The following is a 26307-nucleotide window of genomic DNA, read 5'->3' on the forward strand; positions in this document are numbered from 1 at the left end:
GATGGCTCGCCCGCCCGCCTGCCTTCCCTGCCCGCCTGTGGCCCGGGCCACAAAATCTTGACGTCACGTGTGATGCTCGATGTGCGATGTGCGATGTGCGAGACGGGTAGAACGAATAACCGGCGACCTCTGCCTCGTCTGTCCTGCAGGATCATGAGCACGCACGAGCTGCGTCAGTGATATGGTCACGTGTAATCACGTGATGCATTTCGGCTGCGCAACACACAGACCACCAAGTACGAGGTATAAACAAGGATGTTCTATTAGTGAAGGCATGCAACTGTCTCAATTCGGTGGAGGAAGAGCCTCTAAATGAATGACAACGGACAAGCCACGTCCCCAACTGCCATGTTCAAAATAGAGCTTTTGATTTTGCTTCCAATACGCGTCAATCTCTCCCGTGGTCACGGCTACGACTGTCAAAATGCTACAGAACCACGACAACCATTCCCCTAAAGTTACCGCTTGCATCAGGCCCCCTCGCGATACATTCTACATAGTTTTCTTGTCACAGCCATTGCTATAGACGAGTCTCCATAACTATGACCGAAACTCCATGCTGAACAATTTGTCCCAAGGTCTCTCCCTCGGCTTCGCCGGAGGTGACGGAGTCGAAGCAGTCTCAGCTCCTGCAACACCTGCAGGATTCCTCGCTGGACTTGCTGTTGGCGTCGTTACGTTCTGGTTCCTCGCTTTATAGGGGGATTGTGATGTACTTCTCGGACTCGGGGCTGAATACGTCGGTCTCTTGTTCAGTCGTTGCGCAGTCAGAGGCGGTTCATTCTGCATCGCTCTGAGGGCAGCGTAGCCAGCTGCAAGGCCTTGAGGATGTCTTGCTATCGCGGCCGGGCCCGCAAGCTCAGACCCAGGAGGGTGGTCACCACTCTGTTTTTCTCATCAGTTGCTGCAATTTTTCCTCTGGCTTATGGGCCGAGAAGAAGATCTCGCCTCACCACTTCAAAAACCTGTGCATCCTCCCGATCCGTCTGACTCGCTTCAGTGGGACGGCGCACGATGCTGGGGACACTCGCATTCCCCGCCTGACCCTGGCCCGGGCCTTGGTCTTGACTCGAGCCTGCCAAATTGCGGCCCTCAGGCTCGTCAGTCTCGTTTTCTGCGTCTGCATCCGCGTGGGCGTCATCGTCCGGGATGGGCACAGTTCTGGCGCTTGCATCGTGTGGAGGCGCCCGCCTTTGCTCAACGTCCGTGTCGCTTGAAATGGGCGCCAATGGTGTAAGCTTCGATGAAGGCATCCCGTCCTTAGCGGTGCTCCGGTCCTGAAGCTTGCCCTTGAGATCCACACTCTTTTTACTCCCCGAGCTCGACCGCCGACTGTCCAGGCTCTTGGTCAGCGTCTTGGTGACCATCGTCGTCGTGGCGCTGCCGCCGCCACCCATGCCCATGCTTGACTTGTGCTCCTTCCTGCCCAGCCCCATATGTCCTTTAACCTCGACATTGCTCGCTGTCACGGTTGACTTTCCCACCGAAGGTGTGCCAGGCGCGCCCAATTTCTCTTCTTGGGCATCAATCATATACCACCGCAGCCCGTCTGACAACTCGAAGGGATTCTCATCGTCAACACTCCGGGTCGACCCACCATCATCCACGATCGAGCTCGCTATACCCACGGTTGAAGACGAGGTGTTACCACGCATGCTCCTACTCAAATCCACCACTCTCTCTTCTATCTTCGTGATTCGTGCAAGCAGCCAGTCTCTCGATTGTAATTTATGTGCATCCTGCTCTCTCAAGAAGTAATGTGGTGCCCCAACGTTGAATGCCGCCCAGGGTCTTGTTGCTTGATTCCTCGTCGGTAAAAACAAGGCCAAGTCTCCCTCCTTGAAGCTCCTGTATGCGATTTTATCGTGCGCCTCGGCCTGAGACCGGTGATTTCGTTCTCGGTAGGCACGAGAATCCTTCTGATATTTCTTCGCCAGCGTTTCGACGTCCTTGTAGCGCTTTGTGATCAGGTCGATCGTGCTGTCCATGTCCAATCTCGACAGGGCGGAGAGGAAGCCAGAGTATTTTGTCGATTCAGAGGTGAGGTCATTGTCGGACGTCCAATACAGGGTGTCCAGGTCCGACGGGTCGGAGTAGTGTTGTGCTGGCGTGGAACCGGAAATGGTTCGCTTCATAGCAGTGCCTGGCCCTGACCCTTCGTTGCCACTGAGCACGGCGCTGGCATTAACTTTACTTGCGCGCTGAATTACCAGCGTGTCTTCCTGTCGGGAAACATAGTAGCCAAATTGCTCGAGCATGCGAATGATTCGATCGTGGTGGTGGAATAATCTCTCGGAAAGTTGTTTCGCCCTTTCACCCCTCTTGTCAAAGTGTCTGCGCAGTTTCTCTTGTTTCTCTGCCGCGTTGGCTGCTTCCCGACTGAGATCTTCAATCTCATGTTTCAAGCGTTGAATGACACCTTCATCCTCGGCTTTCCGGTCCATCAATTCCGCGACTTTCATCTCTTCAGATTTCAGCTGCTGCCGGAGGGTATCAGAACCAGTCTCCCCAGCGGCAAACTTCTCGCGCAAAGAATCCATCTCCGCGCGTTCGCCCGCAAGTTCAGTCTTCAGCACAGAGATCTTGCTACGTTCTTGTTCGATGTCTTCCCTTAACTCATTCGCACGCTGTTCCATGGTGGACAGTTTCTCTGTGAGGGTTTTGACCTCACTTTCTGCACTGGCCAATTTCTCCTCAAGCGATTTGTTCTCTGCGGTAGCAAGCTGGAGAGAATCGTCGAGACCTCGAGCATGGATTGCGGCACCTTCGGACAGAATTTCCAGAGCATTGACGAGACGGTGAAGATCATCTGGAGGAGAACCTGCCGGTGATAGGTTCGAATGTGCGCCCTGCAGGATCGAGATGTATTCCTGTTGTTGATCTTCCATCGAGCGAAGTTGATTCGCTAGAGTCATACTCTGGGATTGGGCGGATGCTCGTTCTTCCTTGAGTTGGTGAAGTTGACGATCGAGCGTTGCAGCTCGCTCTCGGTGCGCAGCCGCCTCCTTTCGTGCAGACTCGACTCTGCGATCTGCCAGCGCAAGATCCTCCGCAGAGGTTTTCTTGAGCTGTTCCAACTCGTTCCGCAAGTTAATCATAGTTTGATCCTGTTCGGAGCGCAAATGATCTCTCGAGTCATTGAGACGATCAAGCTCCTCCTCAGCCTCTTCCAGTTTAACTTTGAGACGGTGTACTTCGTCATCCAGCAATTGTCGCTCCTCCTCGAATTCTTGTTTCTGCGCTTCGAAATTAGCCATTAGGTCTCGCTTCACCAATTCCGCTTCCTGCATCTTGTCTCTGCTCTCAGTACTTGAACGCCGTTCTGCGTGAGCCTCTTCCTGTAACTTTTGGATCTGACCTTCTAACGCAACGATCTTCTGCACTAAAGACTTCTCGTCCTGATTATTGGAGAGTCTTCTGAGCGAAACTGATGACCTCCGAGACAGGTCGCTGTGTCTTTGTAGCGCACTTGGAGAAGGCGTCTGTTGTCGCTCAAAGTCCGCAGCGCTGCCAGGTTGGAAAATTCCACTAGCAGGCCGACTGAGCTGGCTTTGACGATGGAGGAGATCTTCCAACTTCCGCACACGGCTATCTGATGCGCGAAGCTTTTCTTCGAGTCTTGCTTTCTCCTCCTGGAGACCTCTCACTTCATCTCCGCTGCGGAGAGCAGCACTTTGGCTAAGGTCATGAATACTCCCATTTTTGAAAGGCTTCGTTTTCTGCTTCCGGACAGGAGCATCCAAATCTTTCATTCGTTGCATGACTGATTGTACTGCGTCGTTGATACCAAGAGCTCTCAGATCGTCAACCCAAGCGAATATTTCGTCCCTGCTTACAAACGGCCAGGAATTTCGAGGTGCTGTTGCTTTCAGATCGATCAGTGCATCTTTGGCATTCATATCCTCATTTAGAAAGTCGCTGTGGGAAGCGGTCCATTTCTTTCGCCGTCTTTGCTCCTCCTCAGTCTGTAGAGAGAGATCTTCATGCAGAACGTCGACCTCTGCCCTCATCCGCTCAGTCCACTCGGATCTACGAGTTGCTTCCACAAGTGTAGCGCCATAGACAAGCGGTAATTGGAAAACCCGGTTGAGAGCAGCAAAGTTGTCGTTGTCGTGGAAGTCCAGGTTGGTGATTTCGGATTGGAGTTCTGCAAGGCGAGATTGAATACCCGAGATAGTCTGAAGTGTGGAATACCAGTCATTAGACGCAGTGTTTCGTGTTTCAGAGGCACTCAAGGAAGCCTGGATAATCTCTTCCACGACGCCGTGCATGGCAGGTAACAATTCACGAGTATGCACAGCAGCTTTCCTTGACGCTGCAACCACGGATTTCTGATTGTCTTGCATCTGTACGACGTCTTCATAGTCCGAACTGATCCGCTTCGCCAGTGTCTCAGCCTCATCCAGCAAAGCATTGGTGTCGAAATCTGGCACTTGTGTTGAGCGGGCCTGAGCCTGACTTGTCTCCTGCTTCAATTTCTCCATGCCCGACTGCAGTTCGCGCAGCCTCCTCTCAAAATCTGCCGAGCTTTTTTCGACACTCTCCGCCGCAGCCTGCAGGCTATCTCGGTCCACCAGATCGAAAAGAGTCCCAACAGGTGCCGACGGGTCCTTGCCATCTGGCTCAGCCGGACGCCGCAACACCCTGACAACATCTTCGCGGACGGGAAGTTCTGCAAGTGTATCTACACTCGCTTGCCAATCCTTGAGGATCTCTCGATGTTCTTGTATATATCCCTGAGCCCACTGGTTTGTCTCCTCGAACCTCTGCTGTAGCGTCGTAACATGGTTTCGCAGGTTGTCCAGAGCGACCTTCATGGACCGAGCGATGACGGATGCCTCCTCTGCACAAATTTCAATGTTCTCCACCCCTGTTCTGGCAATTTCAAATGTGTCCAGAGCCCAGGTGCGCCGAGAGTTGAACAACTCGTGCCATGCTTTGAGGCTGGTCTCGTCGGTGAGAAAGGAAGGGGGCTCGGAGAGTGGTTTGAGTTGGACATCATCTCGAAAGGGAGGTTTGGAGTCTGGGGAGAGAAACTGCTTGTCATAGACGTAGACCTCCTGTTCGTTGTTGAGATTCTTGACAATCTTGCCTCGAGCCGTCATCAAGATCTGGCGTGAGGCCGGAATAGCAGTGTTGGCTTCGATCCATGACCGCAGGTTGTCGACGCGGGCCACGGGGTCGTTGAAGGTGAGAAGGCCGCCGGTATGAGAAATATAGACCTGTAGCGCCATAGTCTCCCCCTTCACCACCACCTCTGCAACTTCTCTAGTTCCGGGCAGATCTATCTGGGGAAGAGAGAGTCGCAGATGGCATTGGGCGAAACCGTTAATCCACACCGCGTCAGTCAGGCAGCATGTCGTGTGAATGGATGGAATTCTTAGTCAGCGAATCCGTCCTCGGTTGATCTTTCCATCGAGTCTCGGAAGATTTGTCCCGATTCGGTTACTGTGGCTGAATGGACACAACGGACTACGCCTATATGCAATGACTTGACTTGGTAGTAATGTCATTGGGCGCATGTACTTGTTTGTTGCAAGAGAGACATGTAAGGATCTTCTATGGTATCTATATGTGCCAGACTGAGACTACTGTGTAGTCAGTCTCTTACCTTTGGTCCCGAGTCACACGACATCAAAAGGTCATCTGGGTGTCATCTGCAGGTCATCACGACGGATCCGAGTCAATCGACAATCAATAGGAACGCACATTCCCGCCCACGATGAGCAGTTTCCAAAACATCGAGAAGCCGTCCTTCGTATGGCACTGGAGGAGCTGGGAGGATTTCAAAGCCGCCTCATTGTTCACGTTGAGCAATTATGCCAACATCATTCTCCTGGTTGTCTTCCTTGTCTTGGCTTTGAACCAAGTGAGAGTTAAGAATGTGAGTTGTGTCAGCCTTGCCACTCAGGACCTTCCCAGCTATTCGCTTCGCAGACATCGTTGACCTCTCCTCCAGAAAGCGGCAAAGAAGATCGGGTTTGAGAATCGTTATCTCAAAGCCCCAGAGTTCCCCCCAGTGGAAGAACAACCAGAGTTCGACTGGGAAACCACGGAACCTCTTCGTATCCGACCTTTCAAACCGAAATACCATTTGACCATGGGTGAGTTCTCGTTCGATCCGCCACTGTTCCCTTCGTTAGCCTACTTGAACTCTCTTCTCGCATTCCCTACAAGAAGAGGCTGACTCTACACGAGCCGAATCTGACGAGTCAGCACTTGAGAACCTCCCACCCTCGGAGTTACTAGTGATGGACAGGAACTACGCAGACCGGGTCGCCTACCGTCGTAAAATCATAGCCGAGCACGGTGAGCACGTCGTTGCTGTAAATGACGACTATCGCATTCGTCCCGCCGTGGTGGAACTCTACCAGTTTCTTTTTGGCACCTATCTGCCACTGCGCTTCCCCAGGATGTTCAAACTACACGAAACCGACTATGAGGAGGGCAAGACGTTTATGCTGGAAAACTTGGTGACGAAAGCACTGTTTCCCGCGAAACCGTCACCTCGCACATCGACCAAAATGCTTCTCGAGACTCTCGGACGAACCCTGGACGAAGACTTTCTCTTCCTGCTCCCCGAAGAAGGGGATCCGAGCATGGATAAGAAGGAGGCGGATAACGAAAGCAAAGAAGAAGACACGAAATATGTTCTCGAAGCCTACGTCTGTTGCTGTCCCAGCGGCTTCGACCCCCGCGAGAAACTTGGTAATCGACTCGCCAAGATCCACGACCCTGTGCCTGGCTACCCCCAAAAACTAGAAGCATCAATGGATCGATTCTTCTCCCGGCTCGAAGTGGGCAAATACGTCCGCCGGGTCAACTGGTCCGTCACCACGAACACGGAACTTTATGCGGCTGGGCGCGGCACCAACCACGCCCACGAGGGTGACGAGGTCGAGGAACTCGAGGAGATCGACGTCGACAAGACATTTGTGAGGTGCGAGAGGCAGACGCTCCACAGGCTACCGAAGAGTAAGGCGCTGGTGTTCGCCTTCAAGACGTATCTATATCCGATCGCCCAGGTGAAGGAGGAAGGGTCGGGCGAGGAACTCGCTCAGGCCATTGATGGGCTGAAGGAGGGTAGCGTGCCCGCCATGCACTTTTACAAACGCGGCGTCGTGTGGGGGGAGGCCGTCAAGAAGTACCTCAGAAGCTGATAGGCTCGAGGTTCGACGGAATGGAAGTTGCAGACATCGAAGAAGGGGAGCACTGTCTTCACGTAAATACGCCGATCTATCTCACGAGGTTCATGTCAATATATGTTTTTGTTCTGGTTTAAATGCCGCATCGAATAAATGAGTTCCCTCGAGACACGTCTATCCATCGATCTTGGGTACATATCTACAAGGTTGGCATGATTTGGGACGGAGATTAATAGCTAGACGGAGGGATCTTGCAGGCAAGAACATTTTTGTAGTTATTTTTTGGCGGCTCCTATCCCTTGTCGGAAGGAGCAGTGTCTTTGTCTGTCTATCCCAGCCGCTCGACCACCTTGATCAGGTCTGCTGTGACACCCATCGCGGTGACTTCGCCGCCGGCACCCGCCCCTTGGATGACCAGCGGATTCGCACCATATCGCTTGGTATAGAAGCAGATCAAGTTGTCACTGCCCTTCAAGCCTGCGATCGGGGAACCCTTCTCGACCATTTCCAAACCCACCTTGACCTCGCCTTTGCCAACGTCCACCGACCCGACATATCGCACAACCTTGTTCTGGGCGGCGGCTTGGGCCTTGTACGATTCCATCTGCTCGTCGAATTCCGGCAGACGGGCCATGAACTCGTCGCTCGATTTCGCCGACTCGAGCTCTTTCGGGATTAGACTCTGGACGGGGAAAGCGTCTGGGCCCTGAACTTTCAACCCGGCCAAGCGTGCGAGAATGGTGAGCTTCCTCGCGACGTCCATGCCATTGAGGTCGTCTCTTGGATCTGGTTCCGTGTAGCCCGCCTCTTTCGCCTGTTTTACGATGTCTGACCATTTTCCGTCGCCCGATCCGTCGACGGGGGCAAAGGAGTTGAACAGGAACGACATGGTTCCTGAAAACACACCTTCGATGCGTGTGACTTGGTCGCCCGTCGCGACCAGATCTTTCAAGGTGGATATCACGGGAAGGCCGGCACCCACGCTGGATTCATGGTATACCATGGCCTTTCCATTTGCCTGATCGACCGCGGAGAAGATGTCGTTCCAGAGCTGCAGGCTGCCAGAAAAGGCCTTCTTGTTCGGCGTCACGACGCTTATCCCTTTTTGCAGGAACGATGGGTATGCGTTTGCAACGTCTTGAGACGAGGTGTTGTCGACGAGTATAACCTTGCCCGGAGCCGATGAGAGATATTTGACCAGTTCATCGGGGACAGAGAGGAGTTTGGAGGAAGAGGATTGTAAGTCGGAGGGAGAGACGGGGGAGTAAGACGTGTTGTAGAGTTGTTTCGAGGAGCGGGAGAGAAAGATCAGTGAGGGGCGCAGGCGAGAAGGTAGCGAGGAAATCTGGGACAAGAAACAGGTGCCGACACCGCCGATGCCGATAACGGCGAGATAGATGCTGGGTGACGACATGTTTAGGAAATCTGAGGAGGTGAAAGCGATTTGCGAATTGACAGAGAATTGGGCGTGGAATATTTTCTCTGCTGGAATCAATCGGATGCGGGGTAGAGTGTCAGGGACGGGGTGATGTGCAGAAGACAAGGCTGCACAACAGCCTTGTCAAGTGGAATAGGCACGTGCTCCAACATCTTACATGAACAAGTGCAACGTCGGGCACTAGTAGGGTGGTTCAACGTCAGTCATGTCGTAGATCATTATTGATTTTGCTCGTCAAGACCAGGAAGACCAGCTTGTCCACCGATATCTTCCCAGAACCTGGCGTAATCCACCCCCTTCTTTTCCAGGCGAGTCCTTAGTTCGCGGATCGCCTCAGCCTGTCGTCCTTGAGTGAACCCGCCAGGTTGCGAGGTCTCAAACTGGACGATCTCGATCCAGCGGAAGAAGACTGCTTCGGCGCCGAGATCTGCAAGAATGCGTCTGAATCTTTCGACAGTGCTGTCCTGCTGCTGTCCATCGGCAATAACGTCTGACGGTTCGTGGACTTTCCAAACCAACCATTGCTTCTCATAGTATACCAGAGCAATGTTCTCAAGGTCTCCCAGTTGAATCACACCCTTTTCCACTAGCTTATGCGCGTCCAGCATCGCCTTGAAGTCGAGATCCCAATCCTTGTCAAGGAGTAGGTATCCAGTCTTTACAAGAGTTGCGGTGCGCATGGCCGGGTCGACTTTGACTTTGATGGTCAATTCGTCATCCAGATTCCACTTCTTTCCTTCATCTGGAGTGTCCCCGACGAGCAACGGTGTATCCCAATTCCTTCCTCTGCGAACAATTATCTCCGTATCTCTGAAACCTATTGTTCTCCTCCATTCCCATGGACCAACGAACCTCAACAGTCTGCTGCCAAAGACAAATTCCTTGGGCCAGCTTCCAATCAAACCGAATATAACGTAGTCGAGCATGAGTAAGGCCGTTCGTGAAGTGACAGCGTTGAAGAGTTCCCCCGCTCCTGCAGTCTTCGTGTCGATTTTATATGCAGTGTCATAGCCGAAAATTGTGATGATTTGTTCGAGGTAGACGGGAACAGCATAGCAAAAGCGGACACAAAGTCCGATGGTGATGAGAAGATTGAGGAGGACAGGGACGACGAATACACGTTTCTTGAGATTCGGCGGCGTGTGATCTAGGTGCACTAGGTATATGTGGTCCGTGGGAAGGGTCGAAAGGAAGGGTCTGAGTGAAATTGGGGCGTATTGGAAAGGAGTCGGAGGACCAGAGGTCGAGCTCGCAGCCGGCTTTATGTGGGCGGTCGAGTTCGCGGGAGCCTTGTTTGCACGTTTTCCAGTGCCACGAGCCATCTATTCAGAGTGCAGCTGATAGACTGCCGTGACCACGATACACGCTTTCACATGTGCAGAACAACAGTGACAACATTCTCAGGGTTCATCTCCGCGAGTCAGGAAGTTCACGTGATACTGGTCTCCCTGATTCACGATCATTTTGCGCAGTTAGGTGCAAGTACATGGACAAATACGTACCTAGCTTTGAGGCTTTAATCTCGGCCTCCGTATCCTTGAGGTTTTGTCTCCTTCCTTCCAATAATAAGGAGTTAAGTTGTCACCTATTTAGCATGTGCTCAGCTAAACCATGATTCCCCATTCAGGGTAAAAGGATCGTACTCTCGTTTACCAGATTGGGTCAAGCTCTGCCGAGCGTTGAGGCTTGTGCAAAGCTTGGTGAACCGGTTCGCTCTGGGGGCGGTTTGAGCTGAATGGCCTCGATGGCAAAGCTGACATCGGGTCGGGGGCTGAGGTCCACGAAATTGCCCAATCCTGCGCCTGGCACATCCTGCGCAATCTGGTTCTGCTACTATATCAGGCACTCTCTGCTTACAAGACCCTGACGGCCAATAACGCCGTGTCTGAGGTGCTGAAGCTTTTTGAACAAGTGCTTATGCTCAGCTCCCCCGTGCCTGGCAAACGCTCTTACGGTCTGTGCGTGAGCCGCCACATGTCTCCCTGATATACCGTCCCTTCGCTGCTCTCGCGACGATCTTTGGAATTCCCTTTTGCGAAGCGTTGGTGCCCTGGGTTTCGCTGGCAAAGTCCCCTTTCGTTTCCATCTTTTTCCTTTCGAACCGAGTCACTCCTTCGTTGATCAATCCACCTGTTAATTGAACCCTTTGATTGCCCCTACTTGGCCTTGCATCTTCTTCGAAAATAATATTCAAACATGGACTACCTTCCAGACGTCCTACTCTTGGGCATCCGAGGCGCGAAAAGTGCAGTGCCTAACTTGGTGACTGATCATCAGGCGACAGCGACCTCAGGCGTGAACAACCCAAAGATTACCCACGCTCTGGGCAAGTTGGCTCAAGCAGGGGTCGGCGACGATGCCGTCAGCTCCGTGCTTGGCCTGCCTACCACCACATCGACTCGCTATCCGGCAAAGATCACCCATGCGGCCGAGAAATTGAGCAACGCCGGGCTCAATTCTGACAATTCTCCTTCTCCATCTGCATCGGCGTCATCCAGCAGCAGCCACGGTCTTGCCACAAAGTACATCATTATAATTGCTGTCGTCGGCGCCATCGTCCTCCTCGCCCTCTTGACCGGTGGATGTCTGTGCTGGAGACGGCATCGGAGAAGAAGGGCGTACAATGTGGTCAGCAGGGGCGTGGACACAAAGGGCAAAGGGCCTATGCGGGAGAAAGAGGACATGTTTAACGCCGACATGGGAGAGTCGGAGAGTTTCAACGTGGAAGGTCAGAAGTTGACAGAACGCAACTTTGAGAGTGGATATGACAAAGTTGACACGGGCTATGAAGGCACGGGTTATGGAGGAGTAGAAGAACATGGTGGCGATAAGAGGGCGAGGCTCGAGGCTTGAAGCTTGAGAGCAGAAAGGCGATCCCAGGGTGTCGCAAGTGATTGATGTCAATGTGGTGGTATCTTCCCGACGGAATGACAGGCACACGGCGTTGGTGAAGGACGTTATATTGGAGAGAAAAGAAGAAATGGTTCTAGCTGGAGTCGAGGTGAAGTTGATGTGGTTTTCTTATTGTCCTTCTCTCGAGTCAAATTTCCCATCTTGGTTTTCTTTTGTGACTTGACTTGTTTCCTTGACTTGTGCAATCTTTTCCATGACCCTTGAGCTAGAACATCCCTCTGTTCACATCCCATTAATACCGCCAACATCAATGCTCTGCATAACGTCGAATGGATTGGGGTGCCGGTGCTGATCAAGCAGGGCGAAGAGGCGCAAAGCAGACGTCCACATGAGTTTGGATTGTGTCCACCACCTTTTCGGAGGTTGTAGATGCGCAAATGGGCCGACTTCAGTGGTCTGGACGCAGCAGTCTCTGTTCCCTGGAAGGTCGCTGCTGCAGCGTTGCAGTTTGAGCATTCCTCCTACAAGAGAAGTGCACGTGAACATGTCAACTCTAATGGTACTTCTAAGTCACCTGAGCGAGGCTGAGAAACCCTCGCAGTCTTCTTTTGATATGGTCGCTTTGCCCACTATGAGCAACTGATCTCCTTATCTCATGGAGCCAGGCTTCTTTTTGACACCGCTCCCATTGTGAGCAATGGTAATACGCTTGAAACTCTGCTTGGACGAGCACCTGCCGTGGCCAACTGCAAGGATACAATTTTTCTCCCAGCTTCAATCGCCAGCTCATCAGTCCAAACTTTGAGGTCTGAACTGGAACGTGTAGACCGACTTCTGGGTTATCAGCACCTGAGCCCATCCGATGGAGATTATGGTTCTTCTCTGTCACACTTCCGCACTCACCTGCCCGGCCATAGTACGGACTACAAATCGACCTTCGGCACATTCGCTCTATCCTGTGAATCTCTTCTCATCCTCGGACTCCTGATAGATACCTCACTCGAATCTCAGTTTCAATTTGTGAAGGTCCCTCTCTTTTTACACACTTCAAAGTTTCAACCGCAACAACTGGTCAGTTCTTCTTCCCGCTCATCCTCCTTTTCTGCCACCCACGCTGACAGTAGGCGATAACATTGAGACTTAGAACTCACCAGATAACCGCTGATCAACGCGACAGTGACAGCCCCCCAGATCACCTTGATTCAATTTCAGCATGAGCGCCAGCCGCAAACGTCCTGGGAGCCCGCAAGTCGACGAAGCACCCACGAAGCGCCCCGCGAAGCTCGTTGAGGTCGTCCCGGATGGAGATGTCCTGCTCGCTGTTGGCCGAGGGGACGATGCCCTCAAAATACGAGTCTCGGGGACAGTAATCAGTCTTGCGTCGGGAGTCTTCTCTCGTATGCTCTCGTCATCATTCACAGAGGGAAGGTCGAGAGAAATTGAATTGCGCGAAGACGTTCCAGAGGCTGTCCTCGACTTCTGCAACATTGCTCACCATAAAGCTGAGAATGTCGATCATTGTGACGGCTCGAGGCTCGTGAAGCTAGTAGAATTTGCAGATGCGCGATTCTGTGTGAAAGCACTGAGGCCGTGGCTTTCCGCAAGGCTTGCTGGTATAATAGAAGAATTCAAGGGCTACGACCGCAACATGACACCAATGAATCACAACTGGATTTCTCCTGAAGACGATTCACTCGAGCTAACAATGGAACAGTGCATGAGTGTCGCCGCCGTTTTCAAATTGAACGATTTGTTCTGGTTCGCAACAAAGCATTTCTTGCTCCTACAGGGTCGACGTTCCACCTCCCCAACATTACCTTCATTCGCCGAGTCAGCTCTTGGATCCCGGGTACACAGTTTTAAAGGTATGTATCACAGTTCTTTGGCAGCTAAGGCATGTCTCTGATGAGTCCGTCCTCCAGAAAGGTTTGAAAAGGAATCCATGCTGCAATCACGGCAGTTCTTCGACGGTATCTTGGAGTGCGTTGGCAGAGATTTCGATGCAGGTGCAGTTGATGCGTCAGCGATGGAGACCCGGAGCTGTTCATTTGCGAAATTCAGCGCTATTATGTTTTATTTAGCTAAGAAAGGCATTAAACCCGGGGAAGATTGGGCATACAAGAAATCAATCTCTCGGGCGATGCTCGATGTTCAGAGTCTCTGCATCACGGAACCCTGGAGTACGGTACTGGAGCGCACAGAGTGTAACGCAAGCCCTGCCAGTCCCTGTCTCTTCTGCCGGAGAGATATTGTGGGGGACCTGCTCGAGGTTGTTGAATGGTATATGAAGGAAACTTGCGGGGCCTGTCTTCTCTGTTACAACAGCGGTAGCGAGGATTACTTCCACGCCACACATCGCCACGAGGGGCATTGATGTGTCCACCAGGGTGAATTCGACGTGAGCTACTTTGAATCAAACCCAGGTGACGTAAGTGGTGAAGAAGTCATGGGCTGGATGGACAATACATGTGTCGATTGGTGAGAAAGAGGGGTTGGCTGTATCCAGGACGCCAAGTTCATCACTGGGGATGGCGACTACTACTCTTCTCTCTTCCGAAGGCTCCAATGCGGAATACAGGTGGATGGAGAAGACCATGGATATGGTGGGACCAGGGCAATGTAGGACGTGGTCAGCGAGCTGCTGCTACATCCCACTTTCCTGCCTATTCTATTCACCTCTTGTCTCCCCTTTCTCAGTGCTGATTGTTCGTCTCCGATCAAGTAGACCTCTTGCTCTAACATCCTCCTTGCTTTATCTTACACTGTGCGCGCAAACACTGAGAATGGACAGACATAGGGTTCCAATCCGATTGAGGGCAGACGGCCCTGTGAGCGATAACCAATCCACAGGACGGTGGGCAACACTGGCGACCACGAAACTCCCTCGGCGAGTAAACAGAGGAGATCAGAGTCGATATTTTCCCAGGCGGGAACAGAGTGTTCGCCATGGACGCAAGCCACAACATGGTAATTTCGCGGCGAGGCTGGCTCGTGTGAGCAAGGCCAATCTCACTTTCTGCGGCGGATCTCGATGTCATGCTGGACTCCTTCCACACCGTCCAGATGTGTCTCACAGTCTCGAACAGTGCGACGGACGACCGAGGCTTGTTGGTCTTGGGGCCATCCCTCCCAAGTCATAGCAAGAGCTAATCCCCATCATGCAGGGCCTCAGCCATGATATGGATCTTGTAAACGTGTAGGCTGCAGGTCCAATCTCCCAGTATTTCATCTATCGATGACAGATACCGTGGAGAAAGGCATTGAACTTGTCGGAAATATCATATGGGAGGCGGGTAGGGCTTTTTTACCAGCTAATAGTGTCCAACATATCGAACTGTGCAGGCCCGCGTCGAGGAGCTTCGGTGACAAACATGTGGGAACCGTCTTCTGGAACCCTGTGTCATCTGTATATTCCTACACGATGACAAGGAAGTTTGCTGTCTGCTTCAGCTTGTCCCAAATGAGTTGCCAAGAACGATATTTCCATACTAGGCTAGCGCAATTTCTGTAAACTCATTACCGTCGATGTCCCCTTTTCAAAGCATCGTCCAGCCTCATTGTTCCTTCTGTAGCCAACCAGCTGCTCACCTGGACCTCGAATCTCTCCGGATAGCCAGATCCAGGCGTCAAATCGCGCAAGGCTGCTTTCTCTGCTGAAGTAACGTCCTCTTGGCCCTACTCGCGAGCGCTTCGATACGAGATGCATCGCTCTTCGTTCGTCCAATTCCCGAACTCATAAAATCTCCTCGCCTGTCACTTCTCAGAAGGCTGCGTTCGATTGCCCTGCCTCCCTGTCACAGACTGCCACAAAGCAATACCTCCTCCGAAAATAGTCGGTGGTAAGGTTGGCAACTGACTCCTGACGCCAGCCAAGACTGGAGACAGAAAAATTGAGTTCCCATAGAAACATGGCCGATCTGGAGGATGCGCCTCATTTGCCAGTATTTTGGCACTCATGGCAGCTCAGGCATGGGGCCGAAACTCGTATATCGGACTGCAAGGGAGATTAGTGTCTTACCGACTGCAGGCTGTCGAACAAGGCTGTAAGGCTGGAATCAGCCTGGACGGGACGCCACAGTTTCCATTTTGGCCGGTTGGTGGTACAACATCTCAAAAATCAAGACGGCTGGACCTTCGTGTTGTCTGTCAGCCATCAGCCATCACAGGACCTGTCAATTGTCTATACGAGAATCTCAGGAGAGCGCTGAGGTTTGCTGTTTTTGTCTTGCCTGTCTGTTTGCATCCCCCTGCGTCTGGATTTCTGTGGCGTCCTTGGGTATAGCAACGTCGATTTCCATTCGATAATTACCATGTTACTCCTGAAAATGAGGCATTGCGGCCTCTTCTCTGGTTGTCGCTCGGACCAGGTGTCTTCTCAATAAAAGGCGAGTCGTCACAACCCTCAATCTTTTTAGTGTCAGTCGGTACCTCTCTTTCACTCTTTTCGTCCCAGTCATTCGTTTCCTCCAACTGCAGACACTCGTTACAAAGTCCAGAGGATATCGTCGATTTCTTTGCTTTTCCTTTCCAACAATCATGCGCTTCTCTACAGTTGCAGCCGGCTTCGCGGTCTTTGGTTCCGTCATCGCTGAAGATCTCCTCTTCTTAGACGAGCTTGTCGGGAATGAGGAAGAGCATGCTGTTGCTCTCGGGTTCACTACTAAAGTGGTCACAGAAACAGAATGGCGTGCCATGAAGACATCTGACTTTGCGGCCTTCAAAGCAATCATCATCGGTGATCCTTTCGGCTCTGGCGACGTGAGTCTGATTCAGGTCCTGGAAGACACAAACACCATTTGGGGTCCTGCTGTCACTGGCAATGTCATTATCCACGGTAAAGTCACGCGGTCCTGAGGCCACCTATACCGCTGACATAGTTCAGGTGCTGATCAATCCAACCACGACAATTGGGGCGTCGCTGGGGCCTCTGTGCTCATTGACAACAGTATCAAATTTGCAGCCGCTGGTGTCTCTCCATCGGGCTCCTCCCAGACCGGATTCTATCTCTCCTTGTCACAGTACTATAACACCGCGGCGCTCGATACTCCTGTACCAGCACTGTCCTATTTCGGTGACTTCAAGGTGTTTGGCCAAGACAACAATGGTGCAGGAGGGTACAATGATATTCATATTGTGGCCTCGTCTCCCGCCATCGACACTCTTACCGACGAGGATCTGTCAAACTGGTCCTTCAGCACCCACGAAGCGTTCTCGTCGTATCCCTCTGTTGGACAGAATGGGTTTCAAGCCCTGGCAATTGCAGACGGCGTCATTACCACCGGCACCCAGAACTATGGTGATGGCCATTCAGGGCTGCCTTACATTCTAAGCCGTGGCGCAACACCAGCCGGCTGCGGTGACGGGAAGTTTGATCCCTCTCTCGGCGAAGAGTGCGACGACGGCAACACTGCGGACGGTGATGGTTGTTCCAAGAGCTGCAAGTGTGAAAGCGGCATTGCTAATGGAGATGGTACTTGTGGTTCCGTTACAACTACCAGCAGCTCAACTACTTCTACCACGGTATGAGAAAGGATATTTGCCCCCGGCCAATGTTCGTTGTCTGACCTTTGTATAGACCTCGACGTCATCGTCAAGCACGACCACGACCTTCACAACATCTGTCCTGATCACCACATCCAAGCCCTACTCAAACACGACCACCTCGTCGACAAGCCCGAGACCTACGACAACCACGGCCTCCCCTGTGACGGTAACGACATCGAAAAGAGCCTGGAGTGCTCCTCCCTACGTCACGCCCTCGATCCCTCGATCACAGTGCATCGGCATTGAGATCATCGTGTCAGTGACCGAAATTGAGCAGTGCAGCACCATTGACCCTACCAGCACAAGTAAGTCTCTCATCTGGGGTTTTCTCTCCCCTCCCCACATGGTCTTTTTCGTCGTGTTGGACGGTTATACTAATTGATCTCACCCAGTCACGTACACGACCACGAGCGTGCTGTCAACCTTCCAGAAGCCCATCTTCAACACTCCCATCCCATCCATGCCATGCTACGTGTGCGCTTTCCAGTCCCAGGGAATCACCGTGACGGACTTCATCACGGCGACAACGGTCAGTACCTTTCCTTCCGCCTTGGCGAATGAAGTCAAAGCTCGTTTACAGAGAAAGAACAACACAGTCAGTAACTGACATGAACACCTTTTTGCAGACTCATTGCCCATCCAAACCCACTGCGGCCCCCGCTGTCGTCTACCCATGCTCGACGTGCCAGGGTACCACCTTGACAGAATCGTGCCCGTGGAAAGTCACCCCGACGGCACCCCTCCGGCCCTTCACCACCTACGGGCCTGCCAGCCACGAAGAAGGACACGGTGGAGGATACCCGCACGGCGGCCCCGGCAACTCGGCCCCGGCCACGGTCGCTGCCGCCACGGCAGCCACGTACGGCGGTGGTGCGGCCGGTTCTTCGCCGCCATATGTTCCCGGCGGTGCGCCCCCGGCGGCATACACGCCAGCAAACACCCCCGTCGCAGCGGCGACCGCGGCCTCGCCTACACCCACGCCCGCGATCTCTAGCTATGCTCCTGCCCCTGACGCGACGTCCCTGGTCGCTGTCTACACCGGCGCCGCTGCCTCGAGACCTACAGGTGGTATCGCCTTGATGGGAGCGTTGCTCGGAGCAGGGGCCGTTGCAGTCATCGCCATCTAGGTTGAGAGCACGCTCAGCGTAGTAGACGTGTTTTGCTGATTCCTGTTTTATCTGTGTTTGCCAGAAAACTCCAAAAATCAGTGATCGGGAGGTTTGTGGGGGGAGGGGCGCTTTTGTACGCAGTACCGCTTATGGAGATGTTTTGATGAAGGGTGCTGGGCCAGGGGGAGGAGGGGAGGTTGGGCGAAGTTCACGTTTCATCTGTTGCGAGAGACTTGGAAATATTTTCGCTTCGTCATACTACAATTTTACCCATCTCACTTTTTCTCAGTGGTTCCTTCTTTGTAGTAGAAAGCTGTGTGTTTAGCTCCATCCGTTAGTCCCCACGCGTTACCCGTGGTGCGAGCAGTCTGCCAATTCGCGGCTCTGTATATATCTCTTCCTAGTTCACGTGTCGTCCGGCTCGAGAGTTGGCGACCATGAAGGGAATGGCAATACGGGAACAAGAAGTGTGTGTCTGAAGCAGCGGACAGCGTTGAAGCTGTCGAGATGCTGCTATGTCCAGCCATCGATATGTCAAGTGACAGAGCACTTATATAGGCAGGTAATTGTAGCCGGAAGGAGTCGTGCACAACGAGCGTCTTTTAGATAGGAGTAGAGTGAATGCTGTGCTTGGAAATTCACTCGACCGTCACTTTCTTCTCTCTGCCTCCACTCGCCCAATACTCTGGCTCCAACCTTCAACTACCACTCCACTCAACACGACCTCACCATCCACTTGCCAACCTGCTGCCTCCTCTGCTCCTCGTCCTTCGCGCATATCCCATCGAAACAGCCATGGCTGAGCTCAACGTCAGAGATGCCAACCTCCCTTCGCCTAGTACCGGGACAAAGGGCAAACGAAATGCCGGCGCAATGGCCCCTGAGGAGAACGCACAAGAATAGCGCAGCGCCAAACTGGTGCAAATTATGCCAGGCGGTGATGTTGTCTTCAGAGTTGCGACAGGCAATGATGTCCTGGACATTCGGGTTTCTGGAGCGGTCGTCAGTATCGTTTCAGTATCGTTTTGGCGGAAGGTGCTATTCTCGCGCACGCAGAGAAGGAGAAGGCAATACCAAGGTCATTTGCTTGCCAGAGGATGACCCAAAGATCGTCCCAAGTCTGCTCGAAATTCCACCACAAGTAAGACCTCGACCATTTCGATGGTATGCAGTTGATCAAGTTGACGACTGCTGCAGCCAAGTGGCTGTGCATTCCAGCACTGAGACCGTGGATTTTGATGAGGCTCTGGAGTGTTATTGAATGTTTCCACGGGATCTATCCGGAGTACTGGAAACAGCGGTCCGTGGCTGAGGACCGGGCTACGCAGTCTGGGATGCAGTGGGTGGTGCTTTCCGATGCTGCGATACTTTTACATGCTGCCATCGCATTCCGTCTCGAGAGGTTATTCTGGCAAATGACGAGAGTCCTGATCTATTCAGGCGCCACATATCTTGTGCGAGATCTCAAGGAAATGAGCGACTCTGAAAACATCAGTGCAGTCATTGGTTCGTTGTTAGTATTTCCCTGGACTTAAAGATCTTCAGACAACCACAGGTCTCATAAATGCGACCCCGACGCGGTACAAGTCGAATTTTTTACTGATGATAGTGGAATGCATTGGAAGAGAGACAGCCAAAAAGCCTCTGATCTGTCAATCCAACAAGTATGGGTATTTGATGCTTCAGTTGAAGTTTCACGAGCTTACACCCTATGCGGAGACCACAAATGTGCAGACGGTGTATTTGATGGTGTGCAAGGTGCAAGAGATGGCTGCAACCTTCATCAGCAAAAACATCACCTGGAAGAGTCTTCAAGACGAAGCATGCGTTGGCGATTGTGCATACTGCAAGCGAGCAAACGCGAAGGGTGCCTCAGCACTAGCGAGGATTGTACTCTATGTACTGGAACGACCGGATAGGAGCGACTGAGAGCCGTCAAGAAGGCTGGCGAGACAGAAATGCTGGCTGGTGGGGAGTGATGAGATCTGCAGGGCCTGCTTTAGGTGTGATATGGCAAAGGAAGGTGCTTCAAAGCATGATGAACTCAAGGCATTCTGATGGAAAGGCGGATAGATGGCTGGTGAGGCTGTAAAGGACGAGCGCGGCGAGATCCTTCGGCATATCTTCGGATGATTCATTGGCTGATTCCCAAGGCCGAAAACAGAGGGTGTAAACAACCACCTCTTCTTCACCTGATCTTCACCTCTTCATCTCCTGACTAGAACCCCTCTTCCTTCACTAAATGCCCTAGCAACATGAGCTCTCCGGCGTCTAAACGTATGCGCTTATCGACCTCAAGAATTTCCCTCTCGGGTCGCAAAAGCATTTCGGGTGGGCAATCAGCGTTACCTCGACCGGCTTCCGCAGCCGGTCAAAATCGACTTGCCAGCACACAACCGTCATACGATTTCATTACCGGCGGCGCAGTTGAGAACCCTCCACAGGCTTCCAGACAGTCCAGAGTCCGTCAGCCTTCTGTCTCCCGGGCAGATCAGTCCCACGATGAGAACCTGCGTGCGAAAATCAACTCCCTTGAGTACGAGTTGAAGAATTTGCAGCAAGAACGAGGGCTTTTGGCGCTACAACATGAGAAAGAGCTACGAGAACAACAACTCCGGGCCGATGCCGATTTCAAGAGATACCAAACGGCAGAGAGCGCCGCTCAAAAGGCGACGCAGCGACAGGAGGCGCTCGCGAAGGAATTGCGCGAACTGCAGGACCAGAGAATCAACGAAAAAGCCGCGCTAGAACGACAACTACGCGATTTGCAGGATCAAGCTGCTTCACTCAAGGAAGATGCTGCGGACGCCCAGGCACGCCTCGCGGATCAAGAAAGACATAACAAGTACCAACTCAATGATGTCGAGGCAAAGCGTGCGGTTCTTCAAGAGACTGTGGACAGTGTCAGACAACACCTGGAAGAATTGACTCAGCAGTTTGAGTCATCGCAGGCGCGCTTGTCTCAACGGGATTCGAAAATCGAAAGTCTCGAAGCAGAAGTGGCTGCGTTGAAGTCGCACACTGGTGACAGCGAAGCGATGCAAGTTCTGCAAAACCAGCTCTCAGAACAAATGAGCCACGTTCGAAAGCTCGAGGCAACCAACAGAGAACAACTAGCCGAGCTGCGGCGACTGCGCGAATCACATCGCAGCGTCGAGGTCGTTGAAGAACAGAAACACGGTCTAGAAATCGAACTTCAAGTGCTCAGGGACGTGCAAAGACAGCTGGGTGAAGCTCAGATACAAAGAGAAATTCTAGAGGACGAAAAGAGAACCTGGACAAGCCTCCTGCAGCGCGACGGTCAAGAGAGCGAATTCGAATCCCCTGAAGCTGTGGTAAAAGCTCTTATCCAACAACGAATAGAGTACGCTTCGATTGTGGACAGACTGGGCACCGTCGAAAGCGATATCGCCGAGAAGGATGAGATAATCAGGGCACAGGAAAGAGACAAAGCGGCCTTGACCGCCGAGATCGAGGCTTTGAAATCCACGAAGACTGCACAATCAGACGCGGGTCAAGACAACAAAGCTTACAAAAGATTAGAGCGACAACGGGTCCTTGCCGTCAAAGAGGTTGAATATCTTCGAGCACAATTGAAGACCTTCGATACCGAGGAAACTGTCTTGATGGACAACCAGAACTTCGATGCACAACGCTCGGAACAAATCAAGGCCCTGGAAAACTTGGTGGATCAATACAAAACTGAAGTGCAGACACTGCACTCTGATCTTTCAAAACTTGAAGCTGCAGCTGCACCCAGCACCCCAGCTGCGGACGAGCCTCGTGGAACCAAGCGACCAGCAGATTCACAAGAACCTGAAGGCGAAGGCGGTAGTTCACAACTCGGTGCATTGTTGAGAAAGAACAAGAATCTCCAAATCGCGTTGCAGAAGACCGCTCAACAGTCACAGATGTTGGCCACAGACCTTCAAGCGACAAAATCACAACTCAAAGCCTTACGAGAGAGCTCCAAGACACGAGTATTGGAGCTTCGGGACAATCCTACTGCCAAAGCCGAAGCGATCAAACTATCAACTCTACGAACGCTCAAGGAAGAAAACAAGGCGCTTCTCGCACAGTTGCGGGGTGAGGACCTTGATGGAGTCAAGATGGTCCCAGCAACCTCGGTTGATGCGCTCAAATTGGATCTGAAGGATATGGAAATGGTTGTCGCCGAGAAAGAAAAAAGGATGAGACGACAGCGAGAGATCTGGACCCAAAAGGCTGCAGAATTCCGGGACGTTATTGCAAGCGTTCTCGGGTACAAAGTCAACTTTCTCCCTAATGGAAAGGCCAAGGTTTCGAGTATGTATTATGGGCGACCTCATGATCTGGGAGATGAGAGCGAGGACGAAGAGGACGACCATTACATTATTTTCGATGGTGACAATGGTACAATGAAGATTAGCGGCGGTTCCGACAGTCCTTTTGCTGCAGAAATCAGAGATCTGATCAATTTCTGGGTGAAAGAGAAGAAACAGATACCGTGCTTCTTAGCAGCGATGACCCTGGAGTTTTATGAGAAGTTCACCAACCGGGAGAATGAGGCTTGACAGTCTGATCAGCCTCGTGGCCTTGTTGACTTGGTGGAGGCTCTGCTGAGAGCAAACGAGCCAAACAATGAGCTGTGTCGAGGCAGACCGACAGGGTATATGGGGGGAGCCCGGCGCTGAAACGAGAGAGGGAAATACACTACTGCTTTTGAGAGGAGATATTCTCGCAACAGGGCTGAATGTGATTTTATGCAGAAATGAGCTATTGAAGAGATCTGTTTGCAGTTCTGCCCCTTGTCCCTCAAATGGAATGACGGCCACTGAGAGCCACCGAGAGTCTTGATGATAATTCAATCATTCAATGACGATGGGAAGCTGGAGTTGTACAACGCTTGACCCAAAGACGCTTAGCGCACATCAACTTAGGATTAGCGTCAACTGATTTGTGAGGCGGCCCGGCGTCTAGACCCGAGGCTAAAAGCCACATCCTCCTGGCCGTGTCTTGTGTGTCTCGAGTTCCCCTCACTCCTCTGCCACTCTCCTGAGTCCTCAGCTCCGAGTCTTGACATCCGGCTTTACGCCTCCCCCGGATTATTCACCTATCGTGCCCACCGGCCTCGCTTCGTCTTTCCGCTTCGCCAATTCTGCCCATCGTGCCATCATACCACTACCGAGACTCGCAAGAACCAACGATTCAAGCCCTCCCCCCGGAAGGGTCAGGAAGCAAGACCCAGATATCGATAATGGATTGCTTCAACCTCCATGACCTCGAGATCCGTTGATGCAGGCCGCCGCCGACCATGAAGATCCCCACAAAGACTCCATTCGTGACCTCAAAAAGATGCCACCTCAGTTCTTATTCGTCAATAAGGATGCCGCCAGCACCTCGCTGACCCGCAGCAGCGCCGCTGAACAGACCTCGATCAATTCTCATGTCCAGCGTGGTCGTCGGCATCGGCGCTCTGCCACCAGCGCCAGTCGCGCTGGGACGAGGGCGAGGAAGAATGCGACCCGGGAAAAGCCTACTACCTCTGTAACAGATCCCGACCTGGTCGACTCCTCGCCATCTCCGCCAAAGGTAAAGACCGAGCCCAAAGAAGAGGATACCGACAATAAGATATGGCTACCCGCTAGACTGTCGCCGCGCGCCAAGTTCGCCGAGCAGCCAAAACGGGAAAATCTTGAATCACCAGCCTCGACTCGCAGAAAATCCACCAAGCCGAAGACACCAAAGTCGCTGGCCGGGCCAACCGTCGAGAAAAAAGCAGTTGTGTTGCTGAACTCCCCGCGTGCCGTCGAAACTCCCCGGGATATCAGTCAGATCACTTCGACTTCGCTCGACCCCTTCGGTCAATCGGTCGTCAAACTCGACCCACATGTCGCAAAGCTTTGTCGGTACTTCTGCGAAATCTTCCATCCCAGCGTGTGGCACGCTGAGACGTGGGCCTCGCGAGAAGGATCATACACGTACCAGACTACCGCTGTGGATGTTGTTCGGCGAGCCATGCAGAGTGAAGTTGAAATGAATGCAATGCTCGCTAGCATGGCCGCTCGAATCGAGAATGTGGATATGGTCCCCGGTCAGGGTACGGACAAGTACATGGGCAACGCGCTGGAAGCCGTGCGACGGCGCTTCAGTTCTGCACCAAAACAGCAATTGCTGCTTATTGTCTTTCACCTGTATGCAGCAGATGCCTACCGACAGAACTATCAAGCAGCGAAGATACATATGCAAGCAGCAAAAGTGCTGTTCGATTCTTGGGGTGGCCTCCACCATGTACCAGACCCAGCATTGAAGGAGCTTTTTATCATTGGCGATGGGCACATGTCTGCCGTTCTTCTGGAGCCGTGCAGTCTGCCATGTGAATACGATCCTGGCCCATACTGGGTTGTCACTCCGCCTCAGCTACAGCTTGCTCCCCAACAAGACTTGATCCGCTTTGCGCCTGCTCTGCAGCGACTATGTCTCCAGGGATATTTCCCGGAGGAGCTAGTGGAGATCATACAAGAGACGGCGGAATGCTCCTGGGTTTTGCATCATGCACCACTGGGAGCACCGGAGGCGTCAAAGCATGCGGCGAGATGGCTGCAGTGGCGTCACGCAGCAGTTCGATACCGGCTTCTGGCCCTGGAATATCCAGGATCTAGCCTCGACGCCTTCCGTGTGGGGTTACTCATGTGGATCTTGACGTCTATGGTGATACTTGGGTTGAAGCGATTGGGAAGCTTGATTGCACCAAAACTACGAGCCATCTTCTGCTCAGTCGATGGACCACATAGTCAGTGGGAGGGACTATCGCAGCTTAAGACATGGGTGCTAACGATTGGCGCCATGTGCTCTATGATTGGCACTGAGGACGAAAAGTGGTTCATCGAGCAGCTTTTTGAGATCGGATTCGTTGAGCATATCAGACAGTTCCAAGAGACGCACCCAGACTTCGACACGCTGGATGTGCTGAGGAACTTTCAAGAAAAGTTTTTCTACTACGATGCTCTTCAACGAGTCAGGCTGGAGAGGTTGGCACGTCTCCTCAGCGGTGGGTTGAGCGAGACACCCAGTTCGGCGTCGCAGAGCAGTCCCAGTGACCTATCGCGGAAATCGAGATCTCCGGCATGACCAGTCCGAAAACAGCCGTTGCGATACACCGCTGTACCATCGCATTGGCTCGATGAATCACTCGAATGATGGGCGAAAAGTATTGGGAAGCCTGGCGAGTCTCGTGCTGATTACGGTCCTCGTCTTTACGTTGTCGATCAGTATGTACCATGATCCACGACGACATGGACAAATTGCTCAAGGCTGCCGCATTTTCCTTCCTGCTGGATAATGAACCATGATACACACGCAGCGGCTTCAGGTGGTGGTGCAGTACGTCGTATGGAGGGGAGGCCGAACGACACTGTTTCTATCCCAGCGCGGAAGCTAGTGACCTATTTCCCAGAAGCCCTTTGGACGCGGAGGTCAATTTACTTTCTCAATCTACTAACATATCTAGGACTTTGATTGACCTGAGGAATTAGCTGGCTCATCTGAGTGTGATTGCCATTCTTGGTCACAGAGCGACCCAAGATTCTTGCTAGGACTACACTGTCATGGTTGGTCGAGACGCCAACCGTTTCGGCCGTGACCGAGCTATTGCCAAGTGCTCGGCCCTCATGACAAGCAACAGAGCAGGAGAGGCTCATGGTGTACGACCACTTGGACGACTGTTTTAGATAAGAAAGGTCGGAGCGCATTTAGAAGGAGACTTGACACCTACGAGTTATGGAGATGACAATTTCGATAGTTTTCTTAGAACGAAGACTCAAGGATGGATGTTTGCTGTTTTAATTATTAAATTCGGTGTTCTGGAGCGATCCCACAATGATGGATCAAGTGGGCATAATAATATGCGTTAGACGACCGAGAAGCTGAGCGAGATTATGAGAAAAGTATGTGTGTATGAGCCGAAATTGTGACCCAGAGCTCGCTCTGAGCAATTCTTCCATTCCAATTTCGCGAAAAAAAAAAACAAGCAACTTCAAAACTGTTTCGCAAAAAAAAAAGGGACGACCCATTAACAACACTGCAGCTGGCGACGAGGCACGCTAGTGACACTAAGGTGGAAGCACGAACCTAAACTAAAAAAATCGATCGAGACGAGACCAACCGACCTAGAGCACAGACAACAAGCAAAGACAGAAAAACGCAGCAAAAGACGAGGAGAAACAAGAAAATAGACGCA

General features: G+C 52.3%; 10 protein-coding genes across 10 annotated transcripts; 7 read left to right on the forward strand and 3 right to left on the reverse strand.

Moving 5' to 3' along the window:
* Positions 1–540: 540 nt before the first annotated feature.
* Positions 541–5234, reverse strand: AYO21_10679 (hypothetical protein; the record flags this gene model as incomplete). The annotated part of the gene is made up of 2 exons (XM_022660589.1): positions 541–885; positions 954–5234. 2 exons carry the CDS (start codon positions 5232–5234, stop codon positions 541–543), a joined length of 4626 nt encoding a protein of 1541 aa, XP_022507113.1.
* Positions 5235–5722: 488 nt separating this feature from the next.
* AYO21_10680 (hypothetical protein) lies at positions 5723–7160 on the forward strand (the record flags this gene model as incomplete). Its single annotated transcript, XM_022660590.1, has 3 exons — positions 5723–5884; positions 5960–6104; positions 6178–7160. 3 exons carry the CDS (start codon positions 5723–5725, stop codon positions 7158–7160), a joined length of 1290 nt encoding a protein of 429 aa, XP_022507114.1.
* A 313-nt stretch (positions 7161–7473) lies between these two features.
* On the reverse strand, positions 7474–8559 carry AYO21_10681 (hypothetical protein; the record flags this gene model as incomplete). Its single annotated transcript, XM_022660591.1, has 1 exon — positions 7474–8559. One exon carries the CDS (start codon positions 8557–8559, stop codon positions 7474–7476), a length of 1086 nt encoding a protein of 361 aa, XP_022507115.1.
* A 242-nt stretch (positions 8560–8801) lies between these two features.
* AYO21_10682 (hypothetical protein) lies at positions 8802–9905 on the reverse strand (the record flags this gene model as incomplete). The annotated part of the gene is made up of 1 exon (XM_022660592.1): positions 8802–9905. The coding sequence occupies one exon, from the start codon at positions 9903–9905 to the stop codon at positions 8802–8804; it is 1104 nt and encodes a 367-aa protein (XP_022507116.1).
* Positions 9906–10779: 874 nt separating this feature from the next.
* Positions 10780–11436, forward strand: AYO21_10683 (hypothetical protein; the record flags this gene model as incomplete). Its single annotated transcript, XM_022660593.1, has 1 exon — positions 10780–11436. One exon carries the CDS (start codon positions 10780–10782, stop codon positions 11434–11436), a length of 657 nt encoding a protein of 218 aa, XP_022507117.1.
* Positions 11437–12649: 1213 nt separating this feature from the next.
* Positions 12650–13810, forward strand: AYO21_10684 (hypothetical protein; the record flags this gene model as incomplete). The annotated part of the gene is made up of 2 exons (XM_022660594.1): positions 12650–13301; positions 13359–13810. The coding sequence occupies 2 exons, from the start codon at positions 12650–12652 to the stop codon at positions 13808–13810; spliced, it is 1104 nt and encodes a 367-aa protein (XP_022507118.1).
* A 2162-nt stretch (positions 13811–15972) lies between these two features.
* Positions 15973–18107, forward strand: AYO21_10685 (hypothetical protein; the record flags this gene model as incomplete). Its single annotated transcript, XM_022660595.1, has 5 exons — positions 15973–16270; positions 16319–16956; positions 17012–17285; positions 17373–17509; positions 17607–18107. The coding sequence occupies 5 exons, from the start codon at positions 15973–15975 to the stop codon at positions 18105–18107; spliced, it is 1848 nt and encodes a 615-aa protein (XP_022507119.1).
* Positions 18108–19059: 952 nt separating this feature from the next.
* AYO21_10686 (hypothetical protein) lies at positions 19060–20068 on the forward strand (the record flags this gene model as incomplete). Its single annotated transcript, XM_022660596.1, has 5 exons — positions 19060–19091; positions 19146–19230; positions 19292–19595; positions 19645–19916; positions 20009–20068. 5 exons carry the CDS (start codon positions 19060–19062, stop codon positions 20066–20068), a joined length of 753 nt encoding a protein of 250 aa, XP_022507120.1.
* Positions 20069–20344: 276 nt separating this feature from the next.
* On the forward strand, positions 20345–22642 carry AYO21_10687 (hypothetical protein; the record flags this gene model as incomplete). Its single annotated transcript, XM_022660597.1, has 1 exon — positions 20345–22642. The coding sequence occupies one exon, from the start codon at positions 20345–20347 to the stop codon at positions 22640–22642; it is 2298 nt and encodes a 765-aa protein (XP_022507121.1).
* Positions 22643–23423: 781 nt separating this feature from the next.
* On the forward strand, positions 23424–25199 carry AYO21_10688 (hypothetical protein; the record flags this gene model as incomplete). Its single annotated transcript, XM_022660598.1, has 1 exon — positions 23424–25199. The coding sequence occupies one exon, from the start codon at positions 23424–23426 to the stop codon at positions 25197–25199; it is 1776 nt and encodes a 591-aa protein (XP_022507122.1).
* Between the last annotated feature and the right edge of the window lie 1108 nt (positions 25200–26307).

This window comes from Fonsecaea monophora (genome assembly GCF_001642475.1).
Source record: "Fonsecaea monophora strain CBS 269.37 chromosome Unknown Scaff127, whole genome shotgun sequence".
NCBI lineage: Eukaryota > Fungi > Ascomycota > Eurotiomycetes > Chaetothyriales > Herpotrichiellaceae > Fonsecaea > Fonsecaea monophora.